We start from the raw sequence: 15398 nt of genomic DNA, 5'->3' as shown, positions 1-15398 counted from the left end.
AGGGGGGTCCCCTCGGCCGGCGGGGGTGGTGGTGTCGTCTTTGGCTTTCTCACATCCTTCCCACGAGCTGTAGGTCTCTCCTGCAGGTGGGGTGACAGTGGGGCCCTCCCGACCGCCCCCACGCGCCAGGGCTTGGCTTTCGGTTTCTTTGAAACTGAGGAAGCAGATGGCTGTTTTGTGTTTTTGAGCTCCAGGGGAGACTGGATAGACACCTATGTTGGGGGCACAAGGGTAGGCTCGTGAACTGGCCCGAACCGGGGGTGCAGGAGGGAGATCTCAGCCTTGAGGAGACCACACTTGTGGCTTTCGTGTGATTCTAGCTCAGGAATTTTTCGAGGCTCTGAGGAAGGCAAGAAGACGTGAAAGAGGGTATACTACCTCCAGCCCCCGACTCGGGGCCAGCCTCAGAGCAACATGTGTGAGGTCTGACTAGCGTTGTGGCTTTTGCTTTGGTTCTTGCCTTGTGTTCTAGAAACACGCCAGTTCCCTTCTCCAGGGGATCTTCCCAACCCAAGTCTCCCACATTGCAGGCAGATTCTTTCCAGCTGAGCCCCCAGGGCAGCCTTCCTGTCGTGAGTAGGGCCCAGCGTTGCTCTGGGCCCTGGAGTCCCAGCTGTGTCTCAGGACGAGGGGGCCACCTGGCCACATGACAGGGGAGGGCAGCAGCCCTACCCTCCAAGGAGCCATCTCTCCTCACGGATGCCCTGGCCTTCTGTTTCCTCCAACCTGAGGCCCACAAAGTGGATGAGCCCTGGAGGCTCACAGAGGTGCCTCCCGCCCCTCTGGGTCTCGTCCCAGAGGCTGGCCTTGCCTATGGTGGTGTCAATCGCCCAGATGCAAGGTGCCTCTCTGTTACAAATGCTCTTTATTTCAATGGAAAATTACAGCTCTGCCCTGCTTGTTGGAAGTGGTTTCTGAACAGAATGGCTAGACTATTCCAAGTCCCCAGAAACAAGGAACCTGTAGGAAGCTGAAGGGTGGGCCAGGAGCCCAGCCTGGCAGATGGGGGGATTAGTTCTATGGGGCCGGAAGTGCTGGAAGAATATCCCGCAGGTGCGTCACGTGTCCCTGGAGGTGTTTCAGCCTGAGGGCCGTTGTAGGCTTCAGGCTCTGCTGGGGAGTGGTGAGGTTGGAAGAGTTGGTACTACTGGCGTTTGGCGCATTGATGATATTGGCGTATATTTGAATGGGGGCATTCAGCCGAAGTTCCGGTTTGATCCAGCTCATGGCCAAATAGTTCTAGAGAGAACGAGCAACGGTCAGCCTGAGGTAGCAGCCCAGAAACACTCTCTCACATCATCCAAGAGGCATGGCACCTTCGCCCCTGTCCCCTAGGCTTGTCACTCACCGGAGCCGAATAGATAAAGTTGAACAGCAGAAGCCCTATGAGCAGTATGATGGCGGCGGCTATGATTCTGAAGCGATAGCGTCTCCAGAATACACGGATGAATTTCCCAATGGGTGACCGGAACCACATGAACAGGGTGTGGGTGCGTCTGTCCGAGAGCAGGGTTGGCAGAGAAGGGAAGAGGGCAGAGGGAACCTTCAGGTCAAGTAACCCAGAGCAAAAGGGCTTTCAGTTTAAAAAAAAAGCAACTCTGCTTCTGCCCACCCCTCTCTCCCTGCAGCTGCACTCCCCTGATTATAACTGAGCATTGAGTTGGAGTTGAGGGGTGGGTTAAGTACCCCTCTTTACTTCTCAGCCCCCTCCCCAGCCAGGCCCAGCAGCTCAGCTTTTTGCACCAGGAAGAGAGCCTCAGTGCCTTTACCCTGCGGGACCCTTACAAGGGAGGATGGAGTGTAGGGTATTGGTTGGGTTCTGACTGGCCTCGTCCTGCCGCCTTGATTAAGGCTTCCTTTTCTGTCAGTATCTCCAGGGTCATCTTCACTTTACCCTAGAAACACCATGGGTTGTGGGGGCACTGAGTTCAGACAGCAGGAACAAGAACCTGCCTCTTCCAGGGTTCAGAAGGGAAAAGGGGTTCAGCTCAGGTCCCCAGAAGTCTGTTAGAGCCAGCTTATGTGGCACAGCGGGCTTCCCAGTGGCTCAGAGGTAAAGAATTCACCCGCCAAGGCAGGAGACTTGGGTTCAACCCCTGGGTCGGGAAGATCCTCTGAAGAAGGAAATGGCAACCCACTCCAGTATTCTTGCTGGGAAATCCCACGGACAGAGGAGCTTGGTGGGCTACAGTCCATGGGGTTGCAAACAGTTGGACAGGACTTAGCGACCAAACAGTGTGGCTCAGCAGTCAGCCCTGTAACCCAGGCAACAGGCACCTGCCCCAGCTCCTACCGACAAGCGCCATTTGCCACCATCGAGAACCTGGCAAGGCCACCAGCCAGCCACATTCTTCATCTTAAAGAGGGACGAGTGCTTGTGCTGGAGGAAGTGGGGCCACTTGGGGTCAGCCTCCAGCATCCTCACAGAGCACAGCCTAGCGTGCGGGGCCGGGAGGGGCATGTCCGACAAGTCCAGCTCCAGGACACCTAAACCCAGAGAAAGGTCGTCAGCGGGAAGGCACTTCCCTGCTCTGTGGCTGCGGGCCCCGCGCCGGGGTCTCACCTATGAAGTCATCCGTGGAGATGATGTTGTTGTCCCAGACCTGGATGATGAGCCGGGCTGGGAACTTCGTCACCGTGGGGTCCAGGCTCCATATGTAGTCCTGAAGGGTGGCAGGACGTGTATTACCGGCCTGGCTCTTGAGAGTTCATGGCCACTGAGCCGCTCACCACCCAGCAGCGATGGGACGGCCATGGAGTAGGAGGAGTGGCAGGAGGCCACATTCCAAGTGTCTCCATGCAACTCGCAGGCTCTAGGGGGAGGGGAGGAGCGTGTCTCACCCCCCACCCCACCTCGGGCCTGTTGGCTGTGTGCTTGGTCACTTAGTCGTGTCCGACTCTGCAAACCCCATGCACTTAGCCTGCCAGGCTCCTCTGTCCATGGGATTCTCCAGGCAAGAGTACTGGAGTGGGTTGCCATTTCCTCCTCCAGGGGATCTTCCCGACCCCAGGGATCGAACCCGTGTCTCCTGCATCAGCAGGTGGATTCTTTACCACTGTGCCACCTGCGAAGCCTGGGCATGTTACCTTCTCGCTCAATACACACACGTGCTCTGCTGCCAGATAGTCCAAGGTGAAGATGAACCGCCAGTTGAAGATGCCCTCCCCCGTCAGGGAGCGGTAGTGGACGTCCGTCTTCTGCATGTCCTTCTCCAGCCCGAAGAGCCACCTGGGGCCAGAGTCTTCTCACCTGGGGTTCTCGGTTGATTGTGCCCACTCCCTGAGCTGGAGCCCCAGGGGGAGGGCCGCCCAGCACACCCTGAGATCAGGAGCATCCCCACTCCCTGAGCTGGAGCCCCTGGGGGGAAGGCTGCCCAGCATGCCCCGAGACCAGGAGCACCCCCAGGAATGATAGAACTTGGCATACCGGAGGGCACCCTGTGCCCCCTCACCCTTTGACATAGATGTCGTTTATCCTGTCGTAACTTAAACTCTTCTCCTTCGGGTCCACAAGGGTAGTTTTCCAGATAACGCAGCGGAGCTCATACCTGCAGCCACCATTGTCTGAAGCTTTGTGGAGGAATAGCTCCCCAACCGCAGCCTCAGCAAAGGAACAGGCCTGGGAGGTGGTGGGGGGGGGGTGGCTGTGCTCCGTTTCCACCCAAGTCAGGCTGGGCTTGGGGGGACGGCACGAAGCAGCGGCGCCCTAGAGTCCCAGCAGAGGGAAAGTGTCACAGTGACTCGGGGTTGGAGCCTGCTGGTGCCCTGCACACTGGCTGGGCCGCCCTGCCTGGCGTCACTCACCTTTTAGGTTTCCTGGGCCCAATGTTGACTGGGGGGCCGGGAGGCCCAAGCTTCTTGGGGAAGATGTCCACCCACATTTGCACCTTTCCCTAGAGTGGACAAGGATAAGCTGGGCTTGGCCAACCCTCCCACCCCGCTACTCCCCGCTCTCGGCATGCTGGCCTGGTGGGGGTCCCCGTCCCAGGGTCTAGGCCTGCTGAGGCTGTGTTTCTAGCACTAAGCATTGGGGGATCTGGAAGTCGATGGACTTCAGACAGGAAGTCAGCACACCACGCACCAGCTTCCACTTTCTTTTTTTGGTGGGGAGAACATGCTGGTGGCGTGTGACGGCTGTGAAGCTGGGGGCTGTGGTGCTGGGGCATCACATGTCACTGGGGTCTGCAGGGGGATGCCATTTAACAGGCCCTGCCTGACAGCCTCTCTGCACGGGGCTACGAATGGGATGGGGGCTGTGTTGATTAACCACCTAGTGGCCCCGAAAAAGGGTAAGCTTGGTGATCACCAGGTCATTTCATGTTGTGGAACCACATCCTAAGGATACCAAGCACAGAGGTCTAGGCAAGAAGGGATAGAACCAGTGAGGAAAGGGGAGAGAAGAAAGCAAGGAGGAGTCACCAATACTTCGGCCACCTGATGTGAAGCGCCGACTCATTGGAAAATAACCTAATGCTGGGAAAGATTGAGGGCAGGAGGAGAAGGGAGCAACAGAGGGTGAGACGATTACACAGCATCACTGACTCAATGGACGTTAGTTTGAGCAAACTCCGGAAGATGGTGAAAGACAGGGAAGCTTGGCGTGCTGCGCTCCATGGGGTCACAGAGTCGGACACGACTTGGCAACTGGACAACAGCAACAAAAAGCTACCAACGGTGAGTCCTTCAAACCACGTGACCTAGTTTTACTCTTCTGAAACCGGCCCCACTGAATGAGAAGACAAGTTCAGTGAGGGTGGTTTTAAAAAGTGCTCAGCAGAGAACTTTGCTACGTAGAACGTGCTGTCAGGTTGAGAGATGGGGAGAATGCCCCGAGCCATTCTGGTGGCTGGAGGACGGGGGATCACTGGGGTGCCTGTGGGGATCTTTATTCTTTTTGTTTGGGGTTCCTTGCTGTGTAGAAAACACAGCCTGCATTTCACAGCCAAGTCAGGGTTATGAAGTCTGACCCTGGCGGGTGGGGCCCCCAAATGCTTCCACAGCAGACACAGGGCCTCCGTTTTTCATCAGCAACTTTTCCAGCTCTGACTCTCTCCACTCTGCGTGACGTCGCTGCAGCCTCTTATTAACACACCCAGAACAGATTTGTCATCCTTGCAGTCACACCTGTGCATGCCTGGCCTTTCCTGCCCCTCTCATCCTAGATGGTGGGGCTTCCCTGCCTCCCGCTCTGGCCCCTCAAGTCTCATACCTGGTCGATGCCCGGCTGGCTGTCGCTGTACAGAGTGCGGGTCTCCACATGCTCGGGTACCAGCCCCTGGGTGTGCAGGAGGTACAGAGCCAGGCGCTCTTTCTTAGATCCCAAGAAGCGCGCTCTAGGGGGCTTGAGTTCTGTATCGGAGAGGGGATGGGGAGGAGGTATCAGGAAGTCAGGCGCCTTCCCATCCCCCACGTGGGCCCAGCCTTCACCCTCAGCCTGGGAGGCGGACTTGGTTATCCATTACAGGAGGGTATGGGACAGGGTGGTGCTGGTGGTAAAGAACCCTCCTGCCAATGCAGGTTAGAGAGATGTGGGTTCAATCCCTGGGTTGGGAAGATCCCCTGGAACAGGAAATGGCAACCGACTCCATGCCTGGAGAACCCCATGGACAGAGGAGCCTGGCGGGCTGCAGTCCATAGTTCACACAGAGTCGGACATGACTGAAGCAACTTGGCATGTGTGCAGAGGACAGGGTTGGGGGCAATGCCCTCTGGCAACACCTCCATCCTGAGCCCCACTGGAGGCAGAGGCCTGGCCCTGCGCTTGCTGGCAGGTGTGTATGCTTCTCACCAAAGCTTTGCAGTTCGAATTTTTTCCCGTTGTAATAAACAGAGTCACCCTCAGGGCTGAAGAGAGGTGGTGGTAGTCCCTTTCGCTTGGCGTGGTGCTCCAAGAGCAAGCTTGGGGGCATCTGATCCCGCCACCTGAAGGGTCCTGACCTGTGGGGAGACCTGAGTCCTGGAGAAGCCCCTGCTGCCCGCTGCAGGCTGACCGGTGCTGGGAGCGGGCCTGCAGATGGGTTTGGGCCCCAGCTCCCCGGCTCGGGATGCAGATGTCTTCAAGGGGAGCTATGGGTTCCTTCCTCCACCCTCACCTGCTCCCTTGCCCACCACCCGCCACCCCCCCCACCCCCCGCCCAGCTCAGGTCCTCACTGGCAATAGGATTTGGAGAGCCCACAACGAGCTCCAAAGCCAGACAGGAGTCGGTCTTCAAGGTCAATGACTGTGGTTCCAATCATATCATCAGGTGAGAATAGGTCAAAGTCATATAGCTGGATCTCTAGGTCTTTCTCCAGGGGGATGGTGCAGCTCAGTTCAAACATCCTGGGGGGGGGGGGGGGGTGTTGGAGATAGAGACTGAGGACCATGTTATCCACCTGCCTCCATTTCTCCAGCATCCTGGCCCCCGTGCCTGTGCGCCACTCTGGTCCCGGTGGATATAGAGAGCAGAGCCTGGCATGACTGTCCTCTGCCAATAACCAGCCCTCAGTCCTGGTGGGAGCAATTTTTTTTTGGGGGGGGGGGCGGGGGGCTGCTCTGGGTCTTAGTTGTGGCACGCAGGATCTTTGGTTGTGGCATGAGAACTCTTAGTTGCAGCATGTGGGATCTAGTTCCCTGAGCAGGGTCAAACCTAGGCCCCCTGCACTGGGAGTGCAGAGTCTTAGCCACCGGACCACCAGGGAAATCCTGGGAGTAACTTTTGATAGGCCTGGGGTGCAGGACTCTGAGCTCCTTTCCAGGGCAGCGTGTTAGAGAGGGAGGGGAGAGCTGGGCTGCCCGTTAGTGCGGGTGCTTTGTCCATCCGTTGAACACGATGCTAGGAACGCAGAAGCTAGAAGAATTGTCTGCTTCCAGGACTGCTCCTGACCCGCGGGGGAGGAGAGTAGGGGTGTGGGACCCGGCGCACTGGGCGGCTCACACGCCAAAGATGGGGTCCAGAGTGTTGGGTTGGTACTTGTCCCGGTTGCCAAGCATCGTCTGTCCCAGTTTCAGGATCACGTAAGGGTCACACTGGGGTTCAGAGAGAAGGGAGGGGAGGACAGGAAATAGGAATCAGCCTGGGTTGGCGAGGGAGCACCGGAGTGGGTCAGAGAGGAGCCCTTTGTGCAGACGTCTGGGCGTCAGCCTGAGGGAGCTCCAGGATGCTGCAGTGCAGAGTGAGGTGTAGGGGTGGGCAGGGCTGGGAGGCCGAGTGCTGCGGCCCGAGGGTGCTGGTTACCAGGCCATTGAAGTCTTGGGGCTGCAGGTGGAAGGCTCGCACGATGTACACCCGCACCAGGCACTGCTGGGGGAAGTCCTCTTTCTTAGGCCAAAGCGGGAACTGGCGAGGGGGCTTGGGCGCTTCCGGGTTCTCAGGAAAGGGGTAGACGCGGAACTGGCCCTGTGCGTGTGTCAGGGAGGGAAGGTCTTGGCCGCCAGCCTGGCAGCAGCGGCCTGGCTGTGTAAGTCCCTCCAGGAGGGGCCCCGGGTCCCAGGTCAGAAGAGTGGGCTGTGTTGAGGATGGCAGGACCTGAAACCCACAAGGACCCGTGGGGGCAAGTGCTGCAGAGATGCTCAGGGAGGACCATGATGTTCAGGAGGGGTGATCAGGAAGGGCATTCAGAGGGGTGTTAACACAGGAACTGAGCTCCCGGTTTCTGCTGAAGGGAGCTCTCCACCCCCATCCACCCCTCCAGGTCCACACTTCTTTTCAAAAGCTTGAGCCTGAGCAGGGATTGAAAAGCCCTAGCCCTTCCTGCATCAGGGGAGGCAACCCTGAGTCCCTTCAGAGGTCAGTCTCTGACCCCCACTCCCAAGACTGTCAAGCCCTCCATTCCCATCCTCACAATGAACATATAGAACCAGGGCTCCTATCAGTCTTCCTCCGGGCAGAAGGGTCCCAGGGTGATGGGTGCAGCCACGCAGGGTTGGACACACACCTTGAACTCCCCTACCACAGGGCTGTCCAGCCTGGGCCATTCCTGGTAGAGTTTGAAGGTCTGGCAGAAGTCCTGCAGGCCTTGGAAGGCTGGCACAGCCTCTAGCTCGCAGTCATACACCTGTGGGAGGGCACGGAGGACCCCGCTGGTGGGGGCAGCCAGCCAGGGCCCGGCCTGAGGGGACCATTCCTAGGATGGGGCCGGCGGAGGGACCCCTGGGGTCAGCACAGCTGCCAGTGGGAGTGCTGGTTCCTGAAAGAGTGTGGCCACGGGTCTTGTGGTCCAGAGTCTTGTGAAAATGGTGCGGGAACACTGCCTGCTGCCCCTCTCCCCGTCTCCACCAGCGTGGCCGTTCCCTGAGGCCTCGGTACCCATGTGCTGGCCTCCCCCAGGACTCTCCCATCCCTCAGTGGTCCTCGCTCTCAGGGGCCTGCGAACCTTCAGGGTGTGATAGTCTTTGTACTTGTACTTCAAGGTCTGGGGAGCGTCTCCGGTGGCCCAGAACAGCTTGCTCCACCAGTCTACTTCCTGGTCGTATTCGTCCTGGCAGGGAGAGGGGCATTTTGGCCCCTGGGGAAGGAGCACGGTGGCTTCCTCTGCCCCCACCCTTCCCCTGAGCTGCCCAGGGTTGTTCCTTATTCCCCGAGGCTAAGCCTCCATCACCTCAGCTTTGCTGGACTTGAACCAGAACTTTTCATAGAGGTAACCTAGGAGCTGAAAAATGACTGCACATGAGCGAGGCGAGGCCCAGCTGCCCATCGCCTCCCACTTCCCAGGGGAGAACGGGCTCGAGGTCACGGCTCCCTTCCCATTCACAGAGGCCTCTTAATTCACGGGTCCTCAGACATAGGATGGGGGCCAAGAAGGAGGGGAAGGTTTGTTCTAGGTTCTCGTTGCCTGCAGCCCAGATTGAACTCTGGAAGGCTCAGAAGTTCAGAGACTTAAGTCCCACCCCAGGCTCCTGGATCCGAATCTGCATTTGTTCAGGATGTCCCAAGGATTCCTGTGCATTCAAAGTCAACAGGTGCTGCTCCAGGGCAGCAGTTCTGAAGTTCAGAAACACTGGAATCACTTGGGGTGGGGTGAGATATGAAAGCGTTGTCACTCAGTCGTGTCCGACTCTTTGTGACCCCATGGACTGTAGCCGGCCAGGCTCCTCTGTCTGTGGAATTCTCCAGGCAAGAATACTGGAGTGAGTAAGCCATTCCAGGGGATCTTCCCCACCCAGGGATCGAACCCAGATCTCCCACATGGCAGGATTTTTTTACCATCTGAACCACCAGAGAAGCCCTTGGGGAAAAAAAAGAGATTTATGCCACCTGGGTCCTACCCCCAGCAATTGGTCAATAGCCTGGCCATCAGGGCTTTTTAAAATTCTTGAGCAATTCTAATATGCAGCCCAGGTTGAGAATTGCTGCTCTTGAGTTTCCTTGAACAGGTAGGCCTCACCCTGGAGGCACAGACATCAGAGCTCTGTTTACCCACCTCAGGCACAAGGGCCATTTCCTGAAATGGCACAGGGCCTCCGGCCCTTCACTCACCTCCTGGTACTTTTTCACCGACAGCGCTGAGTGGAGAAAGTGCAGTCATGAGTCTCGGAAGAGGGGACGAGGGGGAGGAGGAGGGGCACCCCGTGGGTGAGGCCGGGGGAGGGGCAGGGAGAGAGGGTCATACTTGGGGGCCGCGGGGGCACATAGTCCTCGGCCCAGGGGTCACAGAAGTAGGGCTGCAGAGAGTGGACATTGGCCTGGCCCACCACGGTCTCCTGGCCGAAGTCCTGATTGTCCACCACCTTCAGCACCAGGGGCAGCGCAAAGGTCTCCTCCGTAGGCATGTACTGCAGCCCCGAACAGGCCAGGGCGTGAGGCTTCCCGCGTGGCGGGCACTGTCCCAGCCCTCGCCCACGGCCTCCTTACCAGCGTGAGGAGGAGGGCTGACTGGGCGAAGTTGGGATTGGTCTGGAAGTCCCTGATGGGCTCGGTCTGCAGGGACTCCTCCCAGCATTCCACCAGGAGCTGGGGCGAGCGCACCTGCTTCATGTTTCGAAGGCCCCAGACCAGCATCTGGCGGGATGGACAGCGGGTGAGGACGGGGACAGGCGGCGCCTCTGCGTCGGGGGCCCAGCCTGGCTGGGGGGCTGCAGGGCCAGGGCACGAGGCTGGGTGCTGGAGAGTCTGGCGGCGCACTCAGGCCCCCTCTCCTGTGAGAAGGAGCGCTTCTGCTCCAGGCCCGGGCACTGTCCCTCTCCTCCTTGCTCCCTTGCTGCCCGTCTGGCCTCTAAACATTTCTCTGGGGGCTGAGTTCCTGACGCTGGCTGCCTCCCAGGCCTACAGCAGCTGGTGTGGCCCCCGGGCTCCTAGGCATGGCTGTGCCCTCTAGCTCATGGATGACTTGGGTCCCACAGAGCTCCGTGGCCAGTCAGCGGGATAGTGCCCTGAGACCTCGCTCTCAGTGGACCCACACTGGGCACCCCACGAGCGGTTCACACCCTCCTCACAGAGCTGCCTCGGGGCAGACTGGGAACCAGCCACCTGGCCTGACCCGGGCTGTGGTGCTGGGATGACCTGGCCAGGTCTGCGGCAGGCATGTGGGTTCTAACATGGGGCCTTCCATGCTCCTCTTGGAAGAGGTGAGAAACGTCCTGGCACTTGGAGTCTGGCAGGACCAGGCTTCAACTCTGCTGCTGCCACTGAGCCCCTGTGTTACTGTGTGTGGCTGTGTTATTTCTCAGAGCCTGAATTTCCTTCTTTGGATGGTAGTAGTCCCTAATTTTTGCTCAGGGGCCACGTGAGGCTCACACACAGTAGGTAATGAATGCTAAAGCCCTTTGTCTACGACTTGCTGAGTGCCAAGCCACTCAGTCATGTCCGACTCTTTGCGACCCCCTGGACTGTAGCCCACCCGGCTCCTCTGTCCATGAGATTCTCCAGGCAAGAATACTGGCGTGGGTTGCCATTTCCTTCTCCAGAGGATCTTCCCCACCCAGGGATGGAACCCGTGTCTCTTACGTCTCCTGTATTAGCAGGCAGGTTCTTTACCACTAGCGCTACTTCATGATATTTTGCTGCTGCAGAGATTTGCATTAAAATACTGCAAAATATTCTATCAGAGCTTCTGCCCTTCACGTCTCTCCTGTCTCCCTGTGTCTCTCACAGGGTATCTTCTCGGGGTCTGAGCTTTTGGTCAGGTAGGCAGAAGGCACAAGAGGGTGAGCAGAGAGTGCTCCGCGATGCTCAACTGCTCTGGGGACAGCTTGTGCCCTGCCCGCCCACCCGCCTGCCCCGCTCCACACTTTGTCACCTCAATAGCCATTTTCCGGAGCGTGGGCTGGATGCTCTTGGGGAGGATGTAGATGCCATTCTTCCAGGGCACACTTAACATGGGCAGCTGCTGTCTGAGGCTCTGAAGGGATGAGGCAGGGGAGTAGGGAGCATGAGGCCCCATTGGTCTGGTCCTATTGTGCTCCTCCCCCACTCAAGCAGGACCCTGAGAGCACTCAGCTGAGGCGGCCCTGGAGCCCTTTGGGCAGAAGCTAGTGGCGAGTCATGGAGAGGCTGGGCAGGTCGGCACCACCCAGCCCAGTGGTGTCTGAGCCAGGGCCCCCCAGGGCTTTCTTGAGGGACTGGGCTTGGGGGCTGCCGGTTGTGGGAACCCATGGCAGAGGAGTGGGACAGGGTCGGGGCGCTGAGCACCCCACCTCCCAGCTGGGCCCCCTCTCCTAGCACCTCAGTCTCAAGGATCAGCTCACAGGACGCCAAGATTTCACCCTCCTCGTCCTCCAGCCCTTTTACAAGGGGGTGCCACCTCATAGGGGGCAGGATCCGGTCTTGGGCGTCCAGCCAGACCACCGGGTGCCATATGCTCCGTCCCCACAGTGTCTCATTGCCCTGCAGGGAAGGGGGAAGTCACAGAACCTGGGGGCCAGGCTGGCAGCATTCCAGCTCCTCCTGGGATTCCGACGACACCAGGGTCAGGGCTGACATTTATGTTCTCAGGATGTGCTCTGCGAATCAGCCTCACTGAGCACTTTCTGAATATTCTCCTCTACAAGAATGACCCCTCACAGGAATTCCCTGGTGGTCCAGTGGTTAGGACTGCTCACTTCCACTGCAGGGGGCATGAATTCAATCCCTGGCCAGACAGCTAAGATCCCTTCCTGCCACGTGCATGCATAAGTGCTGTCGCTCAGTCATGTCCAATTCTTTTCAACCCCATGGACTGCAGCCCGCCAGGCTCCTCTGTCCATGGGATTCTCCAGGCAAGGAGACTGGAGTGCCTTGCCATGCCTTCCTCCTCCAGGGGATCTTCCCAACCCAGGGATCGAACCAGTATCTCTTATGTCTCCTGCACTGGCAGGCGGGTTCTTTACCACTAGCAACACCTGGGAAGCCCCAATCATGCTGCACAACAAAGCAAATAAAATAAGATGAATAAAATACAGTCTCCTCAGAGCTCTGCCCAGCCCAGCCCGCCTCACCTGGGGGTCCCGCTGCCACAGTTCCAACACCACACAAGGCGGGCTCTCTCTGGTGTCCTGAGGGTTCTCGTACAAAAGGAGGTGCTGAAAGATGAGCGTCTGGGCCCATGTGGGGGCTGTAGAGCTCTTCAGGGTTTGGGTGCACTGGCTGTGGTTCAAGAAGACCAGCCTGATGAAGGGCCCTGGGGGCGGAAGTTGAGGAGGTGGTGCCTTGGAGCTACTGAGTGAAGCCCTCCTCTCTTCGAGCCGCTGGCACCACCGGATCCAGTGCCCAGGGAGGCTTGGGCCCGCCAGCCGCAGCCACTCCAGCTCCCCCAGAAGGCCACCTCAGCGTTAGGCGCAGAGCCCATGGGCTGATAGCCAGAGGCCACCTTAAACTGTCATAGCTGGGGTCCAGGCGTCACAGACTCAGAGCGCCCCGTGGCTTCTCTGGAGGGGTTCTGGGGGCCAGGCTACATGTACATGGCTGCTCTTCCTCATTATCAGCAAGTGGCCTTGGCATCAGGGGACATCACAAGGCCCTTTGGAAGAGGCTGGTGGTGGTTTAGCTGCTCAGTGGTGTCTGACTCTCTGCAATCCCATGGACTATGTAGCCTGCCGGGCTCCTCTGTCCATGGGATTCTCTAGGCAGGAAACTGGAGTGGGTAGCCATTTCCTCCTCCAGGAGATCTTCCCCACCCGGGGATCAAACCTGCGTCTCTTGAATCTCCTGCACTGCAGGCGAATTTTTTTTTACTGCTAAGCCACCAGGGAAGCCCTCTCGATGTTCCCAATGGACACAGCTCCCAGCGGACACCCACTGCCCCGGCTAGACCCCGTCCAGCACTCTGACCTCTGACAAAGAGGGCCACTGCCAGCCCAGGGCACCTGAAATCTCCCTGTGGGGCCAGAAATTGCCAAACCTCATGCCCACCTGTCATCTGTCCCATGCAAGGGACAAGTGGGGCCCAAACCTGTCGCCCTCTCTCTAGCCTGTGTGTCTCCTCCACCCCGGCCCTCTTCACGGCCCAGCTAAGTGGTCTCTTCTGGGTGGAGCCTCCCCTTCCTGACCTCACGGTGTTGGGGACACACCGACAGACTGCGCCCATCCTGTGTCCCCTGTTCCCGTGTCTTTTCCACAACCAGGCTCATGAGCTGCTGGGGGCAGGGGTCTGCATGGTTGTCACCCCCTCCCTCGCCATCCTTTGTACTGCTGAGTGGTCAAATTGGGGAGGTCCCTGAGAGGGTGGCGGAGAAGGGGTGCCCTTGCCTACCCTGGAATGTCTGGACGTGGCTGGACATCAGGTTCCGGGCCTGGTAGATGTAGCAGAAGAGCTGGTAGTAGTGGGGCTCTGGGAGAGAGAGGAGCCATGTCTGCCACCTGCCTTCAGGCCCCCCACCCCAGGCCCCCTGCTCCCCGCCCTCAGGCACTGGGGGCGTCTGGGGCCACCCAGGCAGACTCGCTGCACGCTCACTGTTGAAGACGCAGTAGATGAAAGGCAGGCTGGGCGTCTGGGTGATCCCCGGGGGCGCCCTCCGAGAACTCATGATTCTGTCCAGCCTCCGTGTGGACGACACCATGTCCGCCCTCCTCGCCTGCTCTTTCATATCTGTGCTCTGTGCCCAGGACAGACTCCCTGAGGCTCTTGGGTGCCTTTCTTGTCACCTCCAGCCCAGGCCCAGGTCACCCTTCTCCCCAGCCAAAGCCCAAGCATGTCCCCTCCACCACCCCACAGCGGTCACTGCATCTGACCACACGGGGCATCTCCGGCTGCCTGCCCCACCAGGTGTGCCCTGGCTCCGGAGGCAGGGTTGCAGAGGGGAGACCCCTAGACCACTGGGGCTTTACCAAGGATCCCTCCAGGAGGAATATGGGTGCAATGCCCTTGACCTTGTTGGGGGCCAGCCTGCGGTGCCAGCAGCGGCGGCGGAAGCGGCTCTGGGGCTCAGGGTTTAGGTGGAACTTGGAGCCGAAGACGCCGTACTCCCAGCCTGCCTCATCCTCAGCCAGGCCGGGGTGGTGCTGCAGGAAGAGCAGAGGCGCCCTCTCACCCCGTGTGGGTGTGGGAGTGGGTGGGCCCCCTCTGTGGGCCCCCCTCCCGCTCCGTGGTCCCACCGGTCGCTGCCAGGCAGCCCCTCACCAGCTGCAGGAAGGAGAGAGTCTCCTGTTCGTGGCTCAGCTGCCCGTGGTCCCGGTAGCGCACTCGCGCCCAGCGCCGGCGCCGGCGTGAGTAGTAGGTCTTCTCCACCGAGTTCCAGACCTGGGGCAGCCCCGAGGGTGGGATGCCCACTCCGTACTCCCAGCCTGCGGGGCCAGGACATGGCCCGTGGGTGCCCAGGGGCCACGGGCTCAGGGGCTTGGATGGGCCTGAGACACAGGCCCCGGGAAGGGCAGGCCAAGGGGGCAGTGCAGTCCCTCAGATCCAGGTCTATCTGGCCACAAGGAAAGGTGTGGTCACCCAGCATCACCCGGTGGCCTGAGCCCAGCAGCCCATCTGACAGATGGAGAAGGTGAGCTCACAGATGTCCTGGGACCCGCACACATCACCCAGTTCATGAGTAGCAGAGCCTGCACGCTGAGCCCCCGTCTCCTGACTCCTAGCCCATTCATTACCCCTTCCCTGGGGCCACTAGGGTGAACCAAGCTCTGGACTTGGCCTCAGTTCATGTGCCCAGGAGGCATTCAGCACGTGGGCTTCCCAGATGGAGGTAGTGGTAAAGAACTCGCCTGCCAATGCAGGTTAGACAGAAGACACTCGAGTTCAATCCCTGTGCTGGGAAGATCCCCTGGAGGCATGGCAACCCACTCCAGGATTCTTGCCTGGAGAATCCCCACGGACAGAGGAGCCTGGCAGTCCATGGGGTTGCAAAGCGTCGGACACGACTGAAGTGACTTAGCATGCATGCACACACCTGTCTTAAAGCTGGGGCCCATGTCTGTGGCAAGTAGGGTGGCCCCACTCTCTGAAGGCTGGGGACCCCAGGGACATAGGCCCACTCCACCCGAGAGCTTGGCGGTTTTCAG

General features: G+C 59.2%; 1 protein-coding gene across 4 annotated transcripts in view; it reads right to left on the bottom strand.

Moving 5' to 3' along the window:
* Positions 1–1017: 1017 nt before the first annotated feature.
* FER1L5 (fer-1 like family member 5) overlaps positions 1018–15398 on the bottom strand; it is a 53931-nt gene continuing 39550 nt past the window's right edge. For 2 of the 4 annotated variants that reach the window (XM_070798213.1, XM_070798215.1), the window contains 26 exons: positions 14515–14678; positions 14223–14396; positions 13849–13990; positions 13648–13725; positions 12395–12576; positions 11643–11804; positions 11218–11319; positions 9834–9980; positions 9592–9754; positions 9459–9484; positions 8581–8631; positions 8356–8460; positions 7918–8037; positions 7218–7379; positions 6918–7009; positions 6152–6322; positions 5789–5937; positions 5210–5349; positions 3805–3893; positions 3453–3548; positions 3088–3229; positions 2564–2663; positions 2294–2487; positions 1786–1895; positions 1349–1496; positions 1018–1239 (listed from right to left, as the gene is read on the bottom strand). In XM_070798213.1, the coding sequence (XP_070654314.1) occupies positions 1018–1239; positions 1349–1496; positions 1786–1895; positions 2294–2487; positions 2564–2663; positions 3088–3229; positions 3453–3548; positions 3805–3893; positions 5210–5349; positions 5789–5937; positions 6152–6322; positions 6918–7009; positions 7218–7379; positions 7918–8037; positions 8356–8460; positions 8581–8631; positions 9459–9484; positions 9592–9754; positions 9834–9980; positions 11218–11319; positions 11643–11804; positions 12395–12576; positions 13648–13725; positions 13849–13990; positions 14223–14396; positions 14515–14678 (3431 nt within the window). The remainder of the gene's footprint in view (positions 1240–1348; positions 1497–1785; positions 1896–2293; positions 2488–2563; positions 2664–3087; positions 3230–3452; positions 3549–3804; positions 3894–5209; positions 5350–5788; positions 5938–6151; positions 6323–6917; positions 7010–7217; positions 7380–7917; positions 8038–8355; positions 8461–8580; positions 8632–9458; positions 9485–9591; positions 9755–9833; positions 9981–11217; positions 11320–11642; positions 11805–12394; positions 12577–13647; positions 13726–13848; positions 13991–14222; positions 14397–14514; positions 14679–15398) is intronic. The other 2 variants (XM_070798214.1, XM_070798216.1) reach the window with 2 other exon arrangements.

This window comes from Bos indicus, chromosome 11 (genome assembly GCF_029378745.1).
Source record: "Bos indicus isolate NIAB-ARS_2022 breed Sahiwal x Tharparkar chromosome 11, NIAB-ARS_B.indTharparkar_mat_pri_1.0, whole genome shotgun sequence".
NCBI lineage: Eukaryota > Metazoa > Chordata > Mammalia > Artiodactyla > Bovidae > Bos > Bos indicus.
This window is presented reverse-complemented; position numbering and strand designations above follow the sequence as displayed.